General features: G+C 40.3%; 1 protein-coding gene across 2 annotated transcripts in view; it reads left to right on the top strand.

Moving 5' to 3' along the window:
- Positions 1-7: 7 nt before the first annotated feature.
- slc15a4 (solute carrier family 15 member 4) overlaps positions 8-16,937 on the top strand; it is a 36,317-nt gene continuing 19,387 nt past the window's right edge. For both annotated transcript variants that reach the window (XM_037097138.1, XM_037097139.1), the window contains exons 1-7: positions 8-209; positions 378-998; positions 5,276-5,568; positions 6,251-6,392; positions 6,644-6,724; positions 9,707-9,887; positions 16,321-16,479. In XM_037097138.1, the coding sequence (XP_036953033.1) occupies positions 426-998; positions 5,276-5,568; positions 6,251-6,392; positions 6,644-6,724; positions 9,707-9,887; positions 16,321-16,479 (1,429 nt within the window). In that variant the 5' untranslated portion in view covers positions 8-209; positions 378-425. The remainder of the gene's footprint in view (positions 210-377; positions 999-5,275; positions 5,569-6,250; positions 6,393-6,643; positions 6,725-9,706; positions 9,888-16,320; positions 16,480-16,937) is intronic.

Consider the following 16,937-nt stretch of genomic DNA (forward strand, 5'->3'; position numbering starts at 1 on the left):
ACTTACAGATCGTCTCCACAGCTACGCAACTTATGACAGCTTGTTGACTGAGCGGTGTGTCACGCGACAGTACTGTGACACACTGTTTTCTGTTGACTTCCAGTTCTCCTTTGACGAAGTGTTGACTATAGACTTGACAAAGTAAGCATTTCAGCGCTGAGTTAATGGAGATAACTGAACACCACTGGGGCGTACTTCAATAATTAAAGGTAATGTCAAACCAAACTCTTACCATGCTAGCTTTATGCTGAAGCTAGCTTACTTTAGGTCTGTTTAGTGGCTGTGTTGCATATGATAAGGAAGGGTTAGTTAGGCACAGCTAGGTGGTCTCTCTGTATGAGCTAACTTATTTAACCTCCTCTGTGTTTTATTTACAGGTTTGAGCTCTTATTGCACACAAGAAGTTAAGTCACTGAAAGTTGGGAATGGCTAACAACAGGGATGCCAACGAGAGCACCCCTCTTTTGGACTCAGATTCTGGCCAAAGACCTTCACCACCATCAGTTTTCCAGGGAAGGAGACTGGCATGTGCAGCCATCCTGCTGGCTGAATCATTAGAAAGGATTGCATTCTACGGCATCACATCCAATCTTGTTCTTTTTCTCAATGGTAGTCCCTTTTATTGGGAGGGCACTCAGGCGAGCCAGGCACCTCTGATGTTCATGGGAGTTACTTACCTGATTTCACCATTTGGAGGCTGGTTGGCAGATGCTTACCTCGGGAAGTTCTGGACGATAGCCGCAAGTTTGATCCTGTATTTTATCGGCATGCTGTTTTTCCCTTTCATTTCAAATGATGAAACCAGGATAGACCTGTGTGGAGAAGAGATGGCGTTTCCTGTGCAACCTGCAGAGTGTCAGAACATTACCACTGCAAGCAATGTGACCTGCCCTATTCGAGCCCCATATTGTGGCCCAGTAGTCTACACAGGACTTTTTTTGATTGCATTAGGTGTGGGAACTGTGAAGTCAAACATCACTCCCTTTGGGGCAGATCAGGTAAAGTATGGACAGCACTTTCATATCACCAAGTGTGAATTAAAGAATGCAGAGAGGAGGTGACATGGTGTTCATTATAGAACCAGGATGATATATCAGTTGGCCGATATAAAGACCAATACCGGACAAATGGGTGTTGGCCTATATGTTGTGACATATCAGCTGACATGAAAACTTCTTGTTTTTACGGAACATTATTCAGAAGAACAAGCTTGCGGTGATTTAAAATTTGCAGTGAAGTTTACTGTTTCTGATTCATTTTTGACGATTAATGTTCTTGTTAATCTTTTAACATATCCTGCCTCCATTATGTATCTTTATCACGATTGGGGAATTACTGCGACAAACATTTCTTTTCTGGGTGATATATCAATCTCTGATTATTTTATTCTCTAATATTGGCATTAGCCCCAAACATTGTGCATAGGTCAAGCTCTATTTTGTCATAATGGTAAGATTTGTCTTCTGTATACGGTAAGATTGGGTGTGCAGTGTGACATCATGTGAGACACGTGATGGAATTTCTGTTGCACCATGAGAGTTTATTTAGACATGCATTCCCTTGATCGCCATGGCCCCTTTTAAGAATTTCCATCACAAAGTTGCCACTGAGAAATCCGCTGTCTTTCTCTCAGTTAAACTAATGCACACACACAAACAACCACAAACAATGCCTGAAATGGTACGTCCTACTAACAAGAAAACACAGGTGGTCGCTTATTTACAAGAAGCAGTCTCAAAAATAGAAAAAATTAATCAATGGGATCATTGTTTTTCAAAATGATCTAACCCAGCATGGGTAAAACCTTTCAAAGGGAACTTGCAGGGTGAATATGATTAGCACTTGATTAGTACGCACTGCGCTTGTTACAGGAGTTTCACGTTTCTGTCAGTGCTCTCTTTGATCGTGTTCGAGCACACACAATATGCAACATCAAGGTCAATCCATACATTGCAGGGAAATATAAGAGAAACTCAGGAACTGGTATGGCAGCACACAGCAAAAGCAATATAGGGAATAAGATAGCTCTATTGTGCCAGTGAGTGTCAGAAAGCCATTATGAAACCCTGGCAAAACAGGTTACTTTTAAGATGTAATATAAAGTACATCACTTAAAGGCACAATTTTCCCACTAATTCTCCTCCAGCTGAAAGTTCTAATTAAGTGGCAGTGGGAGCTGTTAATACTTGAAATGCGTCTGGTTTGAGTAAAATTGTAGATTGCCTGTTACGTATGGCTTGATTTCTGGCTAAGAAATAATTGCACCCTCGTGCAGTGGGAACGTTGCTACAGTCACTGTTGTGAGTGTTATTTTGATGGAGTGCAGACATAAGATTAGCGTTTTAGTGGGGCTGCAGTAGGCCCTGAATGATATGAACATTTCAGGACACAGTTATCCTGTCCAGCATAATTGCAATGCAGGATATTGTCCTGTTAATCATGAAAATATGCTTAAAACTCTGAAAAAATACTGGAATTACTTTAACCTTACATGTTGATGGGAAACAAATATGTATTCTAAAATTTTTATTGCATCACTAAGGGGACAAATGTATTATTTTTTAGGGAATAATCAGTTACTTTAAGCATCTTGAATAATTAATCATAAATCATAACACTCCTGGACAAATGAAGGATAAATAAATGGTGGTAACTTCATCTCCCTCTTCTTTTTTTTTTAGTTTGGAATCTGTAATATTTACACACCTGATTTAACTTGATTTTATGGGGGATACAATGTGACCACCATGTTTTCAGCCATCCTGACAGGCGCAAGCAGTTAAACAAAAACAAGAAACCAATATAGGACTGTACATCAGCAATTGAGACATGTGCTTTTTAAAGTCAGTCATCCAAGGATTTTCTGGGTTATCTCAAGTCTGTTCATCACAATAGTGAAAATTATTGTGAGTGTTTTTTTTTTTTTTTAATTGAGATTCGCAATAAAAGATTTTATTGTTTGCAGCTAATCTGTAAAATGGAGACTTTGGACATGAAATAAGACAGGATACAAAAGAAAGGAAACCGTTTTTTCTCCTTTAATGAGTCACTGCAGATGTATTGTAATGTTTACTCACTGTGTTCTATATTTGATGAAGGTTCAACACTGAAAATAGATGGTAAATTAAATGTCCTTTACTGACATGACAAAAGGTTTGAGGGAACACAGCCACTTACTCTGATTGATAATTTGCCAAGACTTGATGTACAGTAGGAGCCACAGAAGCACCCCTCTCTAAAATGTGTTTTTTAATGCAGTTTTTGGTAACGCATGGCAATCAGGTGGTCAGTTCGAGCGTGATGATTAATTTTCGAACTGCATTACACAGCTGCAGAGAGGAACACCAGAAAGATTTATGCCTAGCATCAGCTGGTGAAAGCTGTGACATTATCTTCCCAGTAGTTAATTGTATCTATACCACTGCATCTATTGTGTTCATATATAAAAGACATACCCACTTCATCACGCATTGATAAAATCTTTTCCTCTACGGGGATAACTGTATGTGGAATGAATCAGTGCCATTATGAGAATAATATTATTTGCTGGCATAGATATTTAACTGAATTTATTGCTATTTTGGTAAGTTTATGGTGTAGGGTGTCGTAGCAAATTTTTTAAGAATGCTCAGAGTCAGCAGACCAATGATAAACCAAAAGTTGTTGTTTGATTTGGTCATCCCTCCTTTATGAAAATATATCACTTGTTGTCTTATACGCCTACCAGTTTCATGTGGCTATAGAATTTGACGGTGGAGCTGCAAAAATATGTCACTATCAAGGTCCAGAGAGTAGAGTACAGGGAGATCTATTGGCAGAAGGTGAAAAAAGTATTCATCACCTGAAACTCGGCTTTGACTCTGCACATCAGCCCAGTGTAGCAGCGATATGCATATTCATTACAACAGGACTTCCTGCTTGAAGGTGTCACTTTAACAGATGATGAACTTGTCTTGAGTAGTCGTCAAAGGAGCAGTTCTTAGTGTTCTTTCTCCCTGCAGTATTATGGAGGAATAAACGCCAGCAAAGCCTCACTAATTCCATTTTAACGGCTCAATTTGTGAGAAGGTGGAAGCCCCAACTTATGAATTCAAAGCATCAGTATTTGACAAGTTGGGAATAAGACTCAACAATCAACTATCTCTTACAAATTGGACCTTAAAATCAATTCATTTCCTATGAATTCTTCACAATAAAAGTCCCCTGATATTTAACAAATGAGATGAAACAGTAAAAATAAAGCAGATATCTGGAAGAACAAAGAGGAGCACTGGAGAAGAACTTGAGAGCTGACACACAGGGACTTTTAAAAAAGGATTTTTCTTTCATCTGGAGCAGGACGAGGTGGGTTGTCATGGGTCACTGCAGCTCACTTGTCGCAGCCAAAAGTGCCAATGGAAAAGCCTCAAAAGGATTGTTGTGTTTTCCTTACCTTAGAATGAGCCTTTTCTATCTACAGAGGGAGTGGGTCTTCTTACACGTGTCTACCATGTTAACTGCCATTTTTTTTTCTACAGTAGCCCAGAATGGACAAACTAAACACTAACTCTAGAGAGGGACTTTGCATTTAACAATTTACATTATAGCAACCTCTGCTAGAGAGGGTCAGACGATGGTTGTTAAGTTAGCTGTACTGTGCAACCTTGCTGGCTTTGCAAGGTAACTAGTAAACAAACGTTATCAAATAAATGGAAAGGGGTGGAAGTATTAAGTTGCAGAAAATGGAAATACTAAGCAAAGTACCTCAAAATTGTACGTCACTGAGTTGTAGTAAATGTAGATCAGTTCTCATTATCGGTTATCGGTCTTGTGGATTATTAATGATCAGTATTGGTAGCAGTCCTGAAAAAAGCATATTGGTCGACCCCTTAATTCTACACACTGGACATTTTTTGATTACATAATTATCACAGGAATTTCAGTAAGAGTGAAAGTTGTTGTCGCACCTCTGTCAGTCTCAGCTTGTGATCAGTGTTCCTCTTTGTCACTGCAGTTTGCCCTTTTTCTGATTTTTCAGGCATGTATTAATGACAAGTGCAACTACTATTTAAATGCATAAGATTTGGTCTCTGGACTCATTTTCCTCATCTGACCAAGCTTCCTCTGTAGCTGACAAATTCTGCTAGTTTATTATCAAACTGGCCTAACACATAGCTATAGCAATGTTCAGAGATTAAGCTCTTTCCTATAATTGTTTTTATGTTCCTCCTGTATGTTGTACCAACTTACAATTGTATGATATGTTGCGGCCATCCTGCGTTGTGTGTGCTCTTAGGTCAAAGACAGAGGACCAGAGGCCACGCGAAGGTTCTTCAACTGGTTCTACTGGTGCATCAACCTAGGAGCCATCCTGTCTCTGGGAGGGGTGGCCTACATCCAGCAAAACATCAGCTTCGTGCTCGGCTACATCATTCCCACTGTGTGCCTCGGGATCTCCTTCCTTGTTTTCCTCCTGGGCCGGACTGTCTTCATCACCAAACCTGCTGATGGCAGCGCCTTCACAAATCTCTTCAAGATCCTGGGCTTTGCCTGCTGCTCCAAGACACCAAAGGAGTCTAACATGCTCCGGTGAGAGTGGCATGCTACCTTTTGGGTGTCGGTTTAGAGCATTTTATGTAGTGATGGGAAAAATACAGCACAGAAGTGTATTGTCAGGCTATAAAAGTGGTGATTCATTCCTTCCATGACAAGTAGTGCATTCACAGTAACTGTGGTGTAGTAAAGCATTCATCCGTATCTATGGCAAGGCTCTTAGCAAGTGTTTTGGTTTATGGCAGAGGCTGGTGGCATGGGTACGCTCATCCCGCAGACTAACAGCCAGGTGTTGTCGGTAGACTTTTAAGTTAAAGCCTCATTTGAACCCCCTGAATAATTCTTTTTTCCCGACTGGTCCATGCATTCATCTTCATTCCCTATGGTGAAAAGTTATTCTGAAGTGCTGTTACTTGACTTTGAACCAAAGTAGTACAATTGGTTCAAAAATTTGACATTGGATATTTTAAATTGGCCAATCCTGCAGCCTTTCAAGAATTCTTTATTAAGAAGTATTCTCCAGAGATGGGGATTATAGGCTTTAGAATAAAGTTTTTTTTTCCCTCTCTCTAGAACTGCTGTTCACAAAAAAAGGCTGCTCACACTTTAGAAGTTTAGGATACTATATTTATTTATGTGTTTATTTTATGTCTCAGTTACTCTGAAGATTTCAAGAGTATTTTAAAGGTCCTTTGATCTTAATTTATTCCCATGACAGCAACAAGCCAACACTGCTCGACAGTGCTAAAGTGACCTATGGAGGAAAATTTCCAGAAGAGAAAGTCGAGGAGGTGAAAGCATTGGTGAAAATCCTCCCAGTTTTCTTCGCCCTTATCCCGTACTGGACTGTGTACTTCCAGGTAAGATCATCCATTTTTAAGGTGTGACAAACTGTATGAGCTTTGTCACACATCAGATGATAAATATGAAGAAATTGCATATGGCAATATGAGCTTTCCAGATGGAAATGTGCAAAATCATGTGTTAATATGAGGCAAGATCATTTTCTGTTTCAATATTGGAGACAAATGGTTCTGTGCCAGACATCCTTGTGATCATTACACCGAGAATTACTTCATGCTGAGACCCTAATCTCCTTATTGCGTTGCAGATGCAGACAACCTACATCCTGCAGAGCCTTCATCTGAAGATCCCTGGTAGTGCCTCGAACAACACAGCTGAACCCCAAAAGGTAAACCAAAGGGAAGACACTCTCAGTCCAACTACCTGTGATGCCTGTGGCTTGACTTTTTAATTTGTTCTGAAGGAGCGGCTGTATGATTTCATTGAGTTAAATGCACCATTTCAACCAACCTGCCTCCATAAATAGAAGTGAACTAGATTTCACTGCTAAAACTAAAGGAGTCAGTAGGTCACTGACACACAATGGTAGACAACAGCTGGAGGCAGCAGCAAAAGCTTTGGGGATTAAGTGAGAACTTGACTTCACAGACTAATACCTTGCAGATTAGCAACCTGGCTGTGATTGTCCCCCCCCAGAGCAACACTTCCAGCTGACTCTTCGTGACTAGTGCTGCTGTTTTTGTTGACATGACTGTTTGTTGTGTTCTCGATGACTGACACCGGCTGTTATTCCGCGTAGTAAATGACTCCTCAAAAAACAAAGTTTTAAAATTGAGCAAGCTTTGTCCGCTTGCTCTTCTTTTTGAATAGGCATGCTTGAGGTGATAGTGAAGTGCACTGACTTCATGGAAATGTGAAGTGAAACCTCTGCCTGTAAACCACACAATCTAACCTAAATATACACATACGGTATATTCTTACATGTTACAATAATATGCAAAGAAATTTGTGACACTGTGAAAGTGTCTGACATCGTTTATTTTCTTTTAATCCACTGTTTTTGACTATGCCACACAACTCTGTTTTTCTTCTTCCCATCACGTACTATTTAGTATCAGAACAAAACAGAAGTAAGCCTTTTCTGCTACCAGTGCAGACGTTTCTCAACATCAAAAGGGAAGTGAGATTAGAGAGATCTGTGATTTTCTCCCTCACCTCACCTGACACATTTCAATGACTAAGATGAAAAAATACTGTCTTCTCAAGGATACTGAGCCCACACAAATAATAATAATAATAATAATAATAATAATAATAATAATAATAATAATAATAATAATAATAATAATAATAATAATAATAATAATAATAGTGAACGTGTTGTAATTAGTTTTGATTAGATTTGGTCCCGAGATTACTACTTCACCTGCATTGCATGTCTCCATATAAATTATATTTGAATTGGTTGTGGCTTGAATTACATTTACATTTACTTTTTCTTTAAATTCAGCTTTATAATACCCTGTGATAGGGCGGCACGATGTTGAAGTCAAGTTATCGAGTAATTGTGGTGATTTTGTGAAGGAGTGCATTTTATCAAACAACCAGAGGAGGCCCCTGTTTGATAAACTGATCAAAAAATAGCACTAAGCATCATTCCCCCTGTATCCAAATTAGGCTTTGGCCGATATTCTAATTTATTGACTGTCATAATACTTTTCATATTGCATATCCAACAGCTTTGTGATTCTTCACCTGAGAGGAACGGCTCTGACTCTATTAACATTTTTTACAGACAAGCTGACCGATATCGCCCAAGCTTAATCCATAAACTTTAAAGGTCCCAAATGCCAAATTAAGTGCTACTTGTGCTTCCAGTTTAGCACCAGCATGTTGGACCAAAACAAACCTGTGTGCACCCCCCTGCACTTCGCTCTCTCAACCTCTGAGTTCTCAGCAGCACTCAGGAAGGAATAAGGTTAAACTTTTGTGGATGTCAGGTAACGATGTAAGTACGTTAGGCAAGCAGGAGTACCGTATATACATATTGGCTTTATTTGCTTCCGTAACTACCAAAGTTGGTAACAAGAAGTGGGCACTAGTAGGTGGAGAAAAAAGGCGTGTGTGTGTTGTGACGTAGCCTAAGTCCATGGTTTTCCCCCACACACAATACACACAACCTGCTTGCTGTGTCTATTAAGGGCTCAAAGGTCCTAATAGCAGAGAATCTCAATAACAACACACAGAGAGGGAGTTTGACTTCACTTTCTGCCCAGGATATCTTTACTTTACTATGTTGTATATTGGACCTTTTGATTAGAGTAAAATATGTACTATTAGACAGACTGCTCCTGCTGATAAACAATGGAAACCTGTGTGAGTTTTTCCTTTGTATCAAGCAGCAAAAAAGTTGTAACATTATATGTTGAGTTAATTTGCCGTACTTGACATTGGATGTCTCGTGATATCACTAAGGCATGTGTGCACACTGCAGTGTCAGTGTTGAATGCTAAATTGTACAGGCCTGGGGAAGTAGTAAAAGCAGAACATCATGCCCACCACGTACCTGCTCCTGCTGGAACACCTGTTTTGCTTTTGTCGGGTCTTCTTTGGAAAAGAGAAGTTCTCACTTTACATGTTCATTTTGAATATGAGGAAAACAAAGGAGGAAAACACTTCTTAAGGAGCTGCGTATAGATTGCAAGTGGTGACTCCAAGAAATGGAAATTCAATTTGAGAATAAATGATGCCATCAGAAGTGTTAAACCAGAAACCCATCAGGAGCTCAGATGGCACTTTAGAATTTGAATTGCAAAAAAACATCCACATCAGTTTGCAGTCTTTCACTGCTCACTCAATGAGATGTTAGCATGTAGATACTTTGTATGCCCACAATAGCTTTTCTCTCTGATTGATACATCTTCCACTCTGTTTGCACAGTGTAATTATTCCTTTCATAGACAACACTTTATGGTAATGGGTTCAGATTTTTGCTGAAAATGTTAGTTTTGAATTAAGTGAGTTACCTTTTGTTTTTTTTGTGCCACTTACATATGCATGTTAAACCGGCTCTAATTTTGAGTTATAACAACAATAATTCTACTATTTACTTTCTAATAATTGATATTAATGTGCTGTCGTTTTTTTGGGTTGAATGAATATTTTTCATTTTATTATGTTTGGTTTTGGCCACCTGAGGGTGCCAAAGCAATATCAAGCCCCAAGTACACACACTCACACACACATGCACACTCCTATAGACACAAACACTTGGTGAACTGCATTTGAATGCACTTACATTCTCCGTTGTTGTCATGCTTTGTCGCTTTTTGCACAGATTTACCTAATTTTTCTCTCCTGGATCCCCCAGATGATGTTCCACTTCCCAGCCGCCTGGCTCACCATGTTCGACGCAGTGCTCATCCTTATGCTGATTCCCCTTAAGGACAAAGTGGTGGACCCCATTCTGAAACGGCGCGGCCTGCTGCCTTCTTCCCTGAAGAGGATTGCAGTCGGGATGTTCTTTGTTATGTGGTCGGCTGTGGCAGCGGGTGAGTGCACTAACAGACATGTCCTCTCTGTGCTCTCATATAAGTAGGCCACATGAACACTTATGAAACAACAAAGTTAGCGTTTGTGGTAAATGCCATATGCAATTAGTACTTCCAAGGCAACGAGCAATGCAGCTTTGGTGCTGGTACATAATTAATTCAGTTTAATTTGAACTACTTTAGAAACATTGCACTAATATGTCAGTTCCTCACCCACAATGATATCAATGTGGCAGGCAGTATAGGGAATATTGTTGCTTAGTATCTAAGTATGATTTACAGATACTTGGCTAAATCCTTTGTTTTTACTTTCTAAATTACGTTCAGTGTGTTGCTTTGTGTGAGACTCAGCAGATGGTCTGTCCCAGATGTATTAATTGTCCCTGGATAAAAACATCACTTTTCATCTGGAAAATAGGGAAAAAAGCCCTAGAGGTTCTTATTGCCCTGCAGAGCACAGGGGGAGCTGTGGCATCTTTTTGGTCCTGATCGACTGCACCCGCATACAGTAATGCAGCTCAGTCCTATTCACTTACAGACTATGAATTATTTTGGGAGTAAGTCTCAGCCAGGCCTATCAACGGGTGCTGCTGCTGCATTGATATGTCCAGGCCAAAATGTTTTGAGGGAGACAAGCCCGGAGGCAGGAAGAAAGCAAATCAGTAACACTCCTGACAATCAATGCACAATATATTTTCTGCAGTCACTGCCCTTTCTCCTTCCTCAGATGCACAATACACTGGCAACTTTGATTATGAGCATGTTATGTCATTAGTGACCTTTTAGGAATTGACTGGTGTGCTTCACCCTGCCAGTTGACTTTTAAACATGTACTCTATTAAGTTTGACAACACATTTACCAGTACAAGTTTATCTAATACTTGTTAATGCAATATTAATTTCAGATATGACTTACATGTTGCCTAATAGTAATTCTGTATGTGTAATCTGCATGAGCAGCCCCATGATTAGAAATCCCAGATTAATTTGAAGAGATGTTATTCACACCCTCATGCATAGTCAAGCTCATGCACCAACTTCTGACGAAAGCAGACGATCGCAGTGAGGAAAAATTGTTTAAATAACGATTTCTTTTAAAAATAATCGTGGGATCTCTGGGCTTCCAGAGACTTGGATTATGGCAAACAAACTGTATGGAGCCAGTTTACGTTGTGTTTTGGCTGGGTTTTTTTTTGTTTTTTTTTAGTTTTTAAGCATGCATGGTGGTGAGTACAATATGATTGAGTTTTCATTTTATTTTAATAAAAAAAAGAAAAACTTTTTGGGTATTTTTATGACTTAATAAAAATAATAAGACAGCTCAGGGATGACAGGAAACAGGATGAGGAGAGGTGGCATGACCTGCAGAAAAAAGACTCCATGTTGGACTTAAACCCAGGGCTGCTGCAGGGAGGACAAGGCCAAAGTTTACAAGTTTACTTACCAACTGAGCCAATGGGCGCCCACTGCACCTTTACTTTTTGCCACTTTCAGTAGCCCCATTCACACTGCCTTTTGAGTGCAATGATGCTGTGCCAATTCTCTGCATCCTCCGGAGGTAGTATCAGAGGCGCAGCATTGGCGAACTGTACCTGTGTGAATGGATAAGCCGGTGGTGCAGAGCAGTGGCATGTCATTCTGAATGTGTTCACAGTGTGATAACTAAACAGGTCCTTCACTCAACAAAATAAAGAGAAATGTCACACAAAGCAGCGTTACATGACCAAACAAAAGTAGCGTAGTAACTGTAAGTGTCTTTGGCAACTTATGTGAGGAAAAAAATACCACAGTTATAAATGGAGAAGTGTCTGTCCTCCTGTCTAACTCACCAAGCGTTGCCTCCTTCCATTTTTGTGTCGTTATAGTGACTGTCTTGAAAAAAATCACTGCAACGGGCAGCCCTCCCAACCCAAACTTCAGTGAACTTTTCCCTAGAAAACAGCCTCCCTCCCCCGCAACTGACAGTCAGACAGTGTCCTGTTTACAAATGGTGATTATGTAATCAAGAGCGAATAACACAACTTTGTCACTTTCCAGGATGTATGGTGGGTCAGCATCTCGATCACAACACAACTGCATCCATATGATTAGAAACAGTCAGCAGGTGAATGATTGACAGGTAGACACCGGGGGTAAAACATAAAAAAAAACAAAAAAACATAGACGTCATCGCCATCATCATGACGTGTGACTTCATGCCTCTTTTGGATCCACAGTGCCGGCTTGCTGTGTGAATAACACACTGGAGCTGCTTGGCTCTGTGAATGGTGCAGAACTGGCGAACCACCACTGCAGCAATAATGCTGCGTCTCTGTGTGAAAAGGGCTAGAGTCATCTGACAACAGAATGTGTACATGTCCACATGGTCAACAGACAACTACGTGGATCTAAAAGCACAGGTTTCATATATAAAAACCCATGTTTTAGAGCCTTTTAATGAGCTCAAATAACACAACATTCTCAGCGCCTGCTTCAAGCAGCTGTACAGTAAGCGGTGTGTGTGTGTGTGTGTGTGTGTGTGATCTTTACACTGAATGTATGATACTTGAAAGCAATAGAGCCATCTAAACATCTGTGTGATGCTGTTTTTATGGATACAAGAATGAAACTGGACTAGACTCTCCTCCCAGTGCCTTACTTTTTATGGACATGGTGAAGAAGAGATGAGAAAGTTTGTTGACTGAGAGTCTGAGGGTTATGAAAGCCTGACTGAGCCCATCAGAAACATCCTTTTCAATCAGCCGATGCGCTAAAAGGTCTATTTACCGAATCTAATATGTCTAATGTGCTCGGTTTAAAGTAATATTTTCTTTTCAGAAGACATGAGCAATCGTAGGAGGAAAGGTGCTCGAACATGTTCATTTCTGATGTTCAAAAGCCATTCAGGTATTTACTTTTCCATTTGGCTTCTTGAAAGAAAGTGCAATCCTTGCATTTGAATTCAGTCTCAATAAATTCTGAATATTACAGAAAGCAATTTTGAGTCCTGGGAGTGTAGAGAAAGGGTTTATGATGGTGCAGCAGTGTGGCCATTGGTCACAGAACAGTAGGTGCATACACAACTAGCGTACAGCACGGTTCTGACCTGGATTTAAGAAGACAAATCAGGCGTCTGGATCACATCTGTACACTAATGTAGTTTGTAAAATGAGCCGCAGTATTAATGATATTGTATCTGCATCTTATTTGAACTATTATTCATCCAGGAATAATTTGCTGAGCCTCGGTGTTGTGTGTCCTCAGCACTGCCTTGCTTCACACTAATTCAGTTACACACATTGACTCCTGGGAGCTGCCTGACACTGTTAAAGTGCATTTCCCTCTGCTGGGTTTCTGTAGGTCCTCAGTGCTTGTCTGCATCTGTCCACTTAGTGAAATCACGTTGTGTTCAGAGACTGACAGATGGACAGTTTGGAATGACCAAGTATGGCATCTTTCTCCCAGAGAATAGCCAGTCCCACACATTGCATTGTCAGCCTGCCACTCTTTGTCCACAACATCAGCCACACCACTGCTGTCTAGAGTTAGAATCAATTTCATCACCATGTGCAAGAAATGTGCAGGAGTTTGTCATGATGACATTGGTGCGTCGATATTTCACTGGCTTTCGTCGGCTCAGTGACACGCATGGCATGAGGAAGTCTGGACCTCCCATGCAGTGAAAAAGGGCGACTGAAGACACGCTGTCAAGCGGACAGTGTACTGTTTCTGATCCCCTTTTCATTTGTGTCCAACAGTCCCAGACTTCAGCCACGTGCGGAGGCCAGCTCTGAAAAGCTGCACTGACATTGCTTTTGAAGAGATTTTTTTTTTTTTTATCGCATTCTCTTAACTTCATATACTAATCTGCTTTGGTTAAAGCTCAGTGGCTTTTAGGTGTCCAGAACCATCTTTTATTTATTTATTTTTCCTATGAAAGCTGGAGTGGAGTTGCCAAGGATCACACTGGGTTGTTTGATGTGTGATGTTTAGAAAGAGAAAAAAGCAGGGATGTGTGTTGCTAGTGAGATTTGCTCTGGGCAGCCCAGTGGCCTCACTGCCTGAGATGGACGCTTGGTATTATAGGATAGCCGGATTACAAGGCTGCAACTCCTCTCAAACACAGCATTAAGTGTAGTTATGATAGGAGGCTGTCTCTGGGAGTTATCTGGAAATAGCCGCTGGTTACATGATAATAGCTATCGAATAAGGCTTTTAGGAGGCGGCGGCAGTTGATGACAACTGCTTGGCTCTTATTATTGAACCGTCTGCACTGATCCATTCCGAGCTCCCATAATATGGAAGCATGCAGATGTGATCTTAGTGAAGTGGTATAGTAGCCTTTAAACTAGCTAAATGCTTAATGAGCTGTCACCGATTCCTCTAACTCTAACAGTGTCTGGCTGTTTGTTTATGTCACGGCCTTTAACAAGAATTTCTTCATCCTGACCTTCAGATTCACCCTAGTTTCAATTTATATATTTTTCTTTAGTGTGTATATATATGTTCCAGAATTATAATTAATATACAGTGTTGCGGAAGCAACTTGAAAGCAAGGCTACGCAAGCTACAATTACTTTACACTGAAAGAAGTTGTACTACAACAAAGCTACCCAAGGGAGGAATCAAGTTTGGGTAACTAAAGCTTCTATATGTAAATAGTGACATAATAAATATTGACATGACATACAAAGTGACATTTTCACAAAGGCAATTTCTGATGGGGTTACTAGAGGTACTGTTGTTATTTTTTCAAACAAACACACCTTCACCCTGCAAGTTAAGGAACACTGTTTTATTTGCTACTGTAAATGCTGGTTAATATTATTATGTCACACTAGTAAAGTTCAGCTAACAACTTGCCAACATGTGTGATTGACCTGTTTTTCAGTGCAGAAAAAATGTAAAACGAATTGATGATTTTAAATGTGTTTTTATTTTATTCAGTGGGGGCAGTAAAGACAGTTCTAACATATCCTTTGTTTGACAGCCTACTCGAGGTCAGCAACCAAAGACAGACTCCCAGGAAAGGGTGTTTGTCTCCTTCTGCCCTCACTTGGATTTCTGCCTGTGCACATGCCATTCAAAAATGCCACTGGCAATAGTACCTACAAAGAAACCATTTTATTTTTATTACCCAAATTTGTTCGTTTCAGCCGTTAACTACACAAATATTGCAAAAATGTAATTTAGTTACTGTAATCGCTTAATGTTCAGTGATTTTATCTACTTTGTAAGTGCATGTTTTACTCTCCTATGTGTGTGCGGTGTTTATTGCTTTTAGTTTGCTGTATTCACTCAATTGTGTTTTGCACAGCACTTTGTAGCTGTGTTGATAAAGGTGCTGTATAAGTTGTTTATTATTATCAGTACCTGCAAATCCAGATTTAGCAGAAGTTCCGGCACGACACTGCAAAATCTAGTTAAAGTGGAAAGACAACTTTTCCACAGCGTAGTGTTTGGCACCTCCATCACCAAGACTGCGGTAGCAACATGACTAGTGCTATGAAGCCTGGCCACTTTCCAAAGCAACAAACATTTGTTACAATCCATTTAGGAACTAGAAACTATGATCTCAGTGCTATAGAAAGTACTTTGTTACTTATAGATCCAGTAGAAACAATGCCAGTTTTAAACTGTCTCAAGTCCTCATGGTAAACATCATAAGACTTTGAGACAACCGGGGTTTGGCAATGTCTGCCAAATTGGCATGTGATGATGTCGACAGTGAAACATCGTGATGGAATAGGACATCGTTGTTGATGAATTTGAGGTAGTGTGTCCCCTCAGTGTTGTGGTATGGCGGCAGTTACGTATTAGCTCACCACTGTAGCCGCCTCTGTTTCCCACCATTGCTCTGACATGAATCTCCAACTTTGTCACCCTGCATAGGAAACTTTCCTCCTTTTAGCACCAACATACATCCCTTTGCCAGGTTTAAAAGCACCCTCGCCTCTGCACCACATGTCCATTACTTAGCTTTGTTCAGCCTCGCGTAAAAAGACTCTGTCTGACTAGCAAAGGAAGCTAAGCTAAGAAAACTTTGTATGAAAACGGCACGACTCAGAGAAACAGCGGCCTGCAGAAAAAGAAAACCCGAGGCCACAAATTTAACTGAGGTAACAATGCCTCCTCCTGTTGTGGTTTCACAATGGCAAACAGGCTTTTGCCATAATTGGAAGAATCTAACCTGTTCTTTATGGATCCAAACCATACTCAAATAGTGTCAGTTTTCTACAGCCAATACACTGTGTAATAAGTATTTATCTCAGAAAAAGTGAAGTTTACCAGCTTAAACTACTAGTAATGTAATTGAATGCAGTCCACTATTGCCCTACATGATTATGTGTGTGTGTGTGTTTGTGTTTTACCACAGTACTTTGTCCGTTTTTTGCTTACATCACCTCTCAGCAAATTGTGCTCATATAAATTCTTTCTCTGTTTGACCCCTCAGGTATCTTGGAGACCAAACGCCTGGAGATCATACAGTCAAATGGAACCATTGACCAGGTGGTTGGGAAAGTTATCTACTACGCAGCAGATTTACCCATATGGTGGCAAGTGCCTCAATATGTGCTGATAGGAATCAGCGAAATCTTTGCCAGCATTGCAGGTACATTTGTTTGACATCTCCTGTGTCTCGTTTAGCACTGAGGTTAGGCAGACATGATGATTCAGACTAACGGTGAAATACAGTACTCTCCAGTGATGAACCTCCTGGTCAGTGAGCCACTCTGCAAGGATTGCGGGCCAAAAACTGTAGTGCACATTCTTCTAAGCAAAATGCAGTGAAGACTAATGTGTAAAACCCTTTTTGAGCTGTTTGTTTGATTCATTGCCAGACTACAGCGGCTTAATGTATTTGAGGGTTGTAGTCCAGAGTAAATAGCCCAAGAAGTCGATCGATAGTTGATTATCCTGATTTTTTTCACACCGCGGCATGACACTGTTCAGTAATGAGACATTTTATAAATAAGGTGTGGATAAAGTAACCTTTGAAAGTTGAAATGATGATGACAGCCACAAACCAGCATCTCTTCCTGCGCTTGTTGTTCAGATACAGTAGATACT

This window comes from Acanthopagrus latus, chromosome 5 (genome assembly GCF_904848185.1).
Source record: "Acanthopagrus latus isolate v.2019 chromosome 5, fAcaLat1.1, whole genome shotgun sequence".
NCBI classification, from domain to species: domain Eukaryota; kingdom Metazoa; phylum Chordata; class Actinopteri; order Spariformes; family Sparidae; genus Acanthopagrus; species Acanthopagrus latus.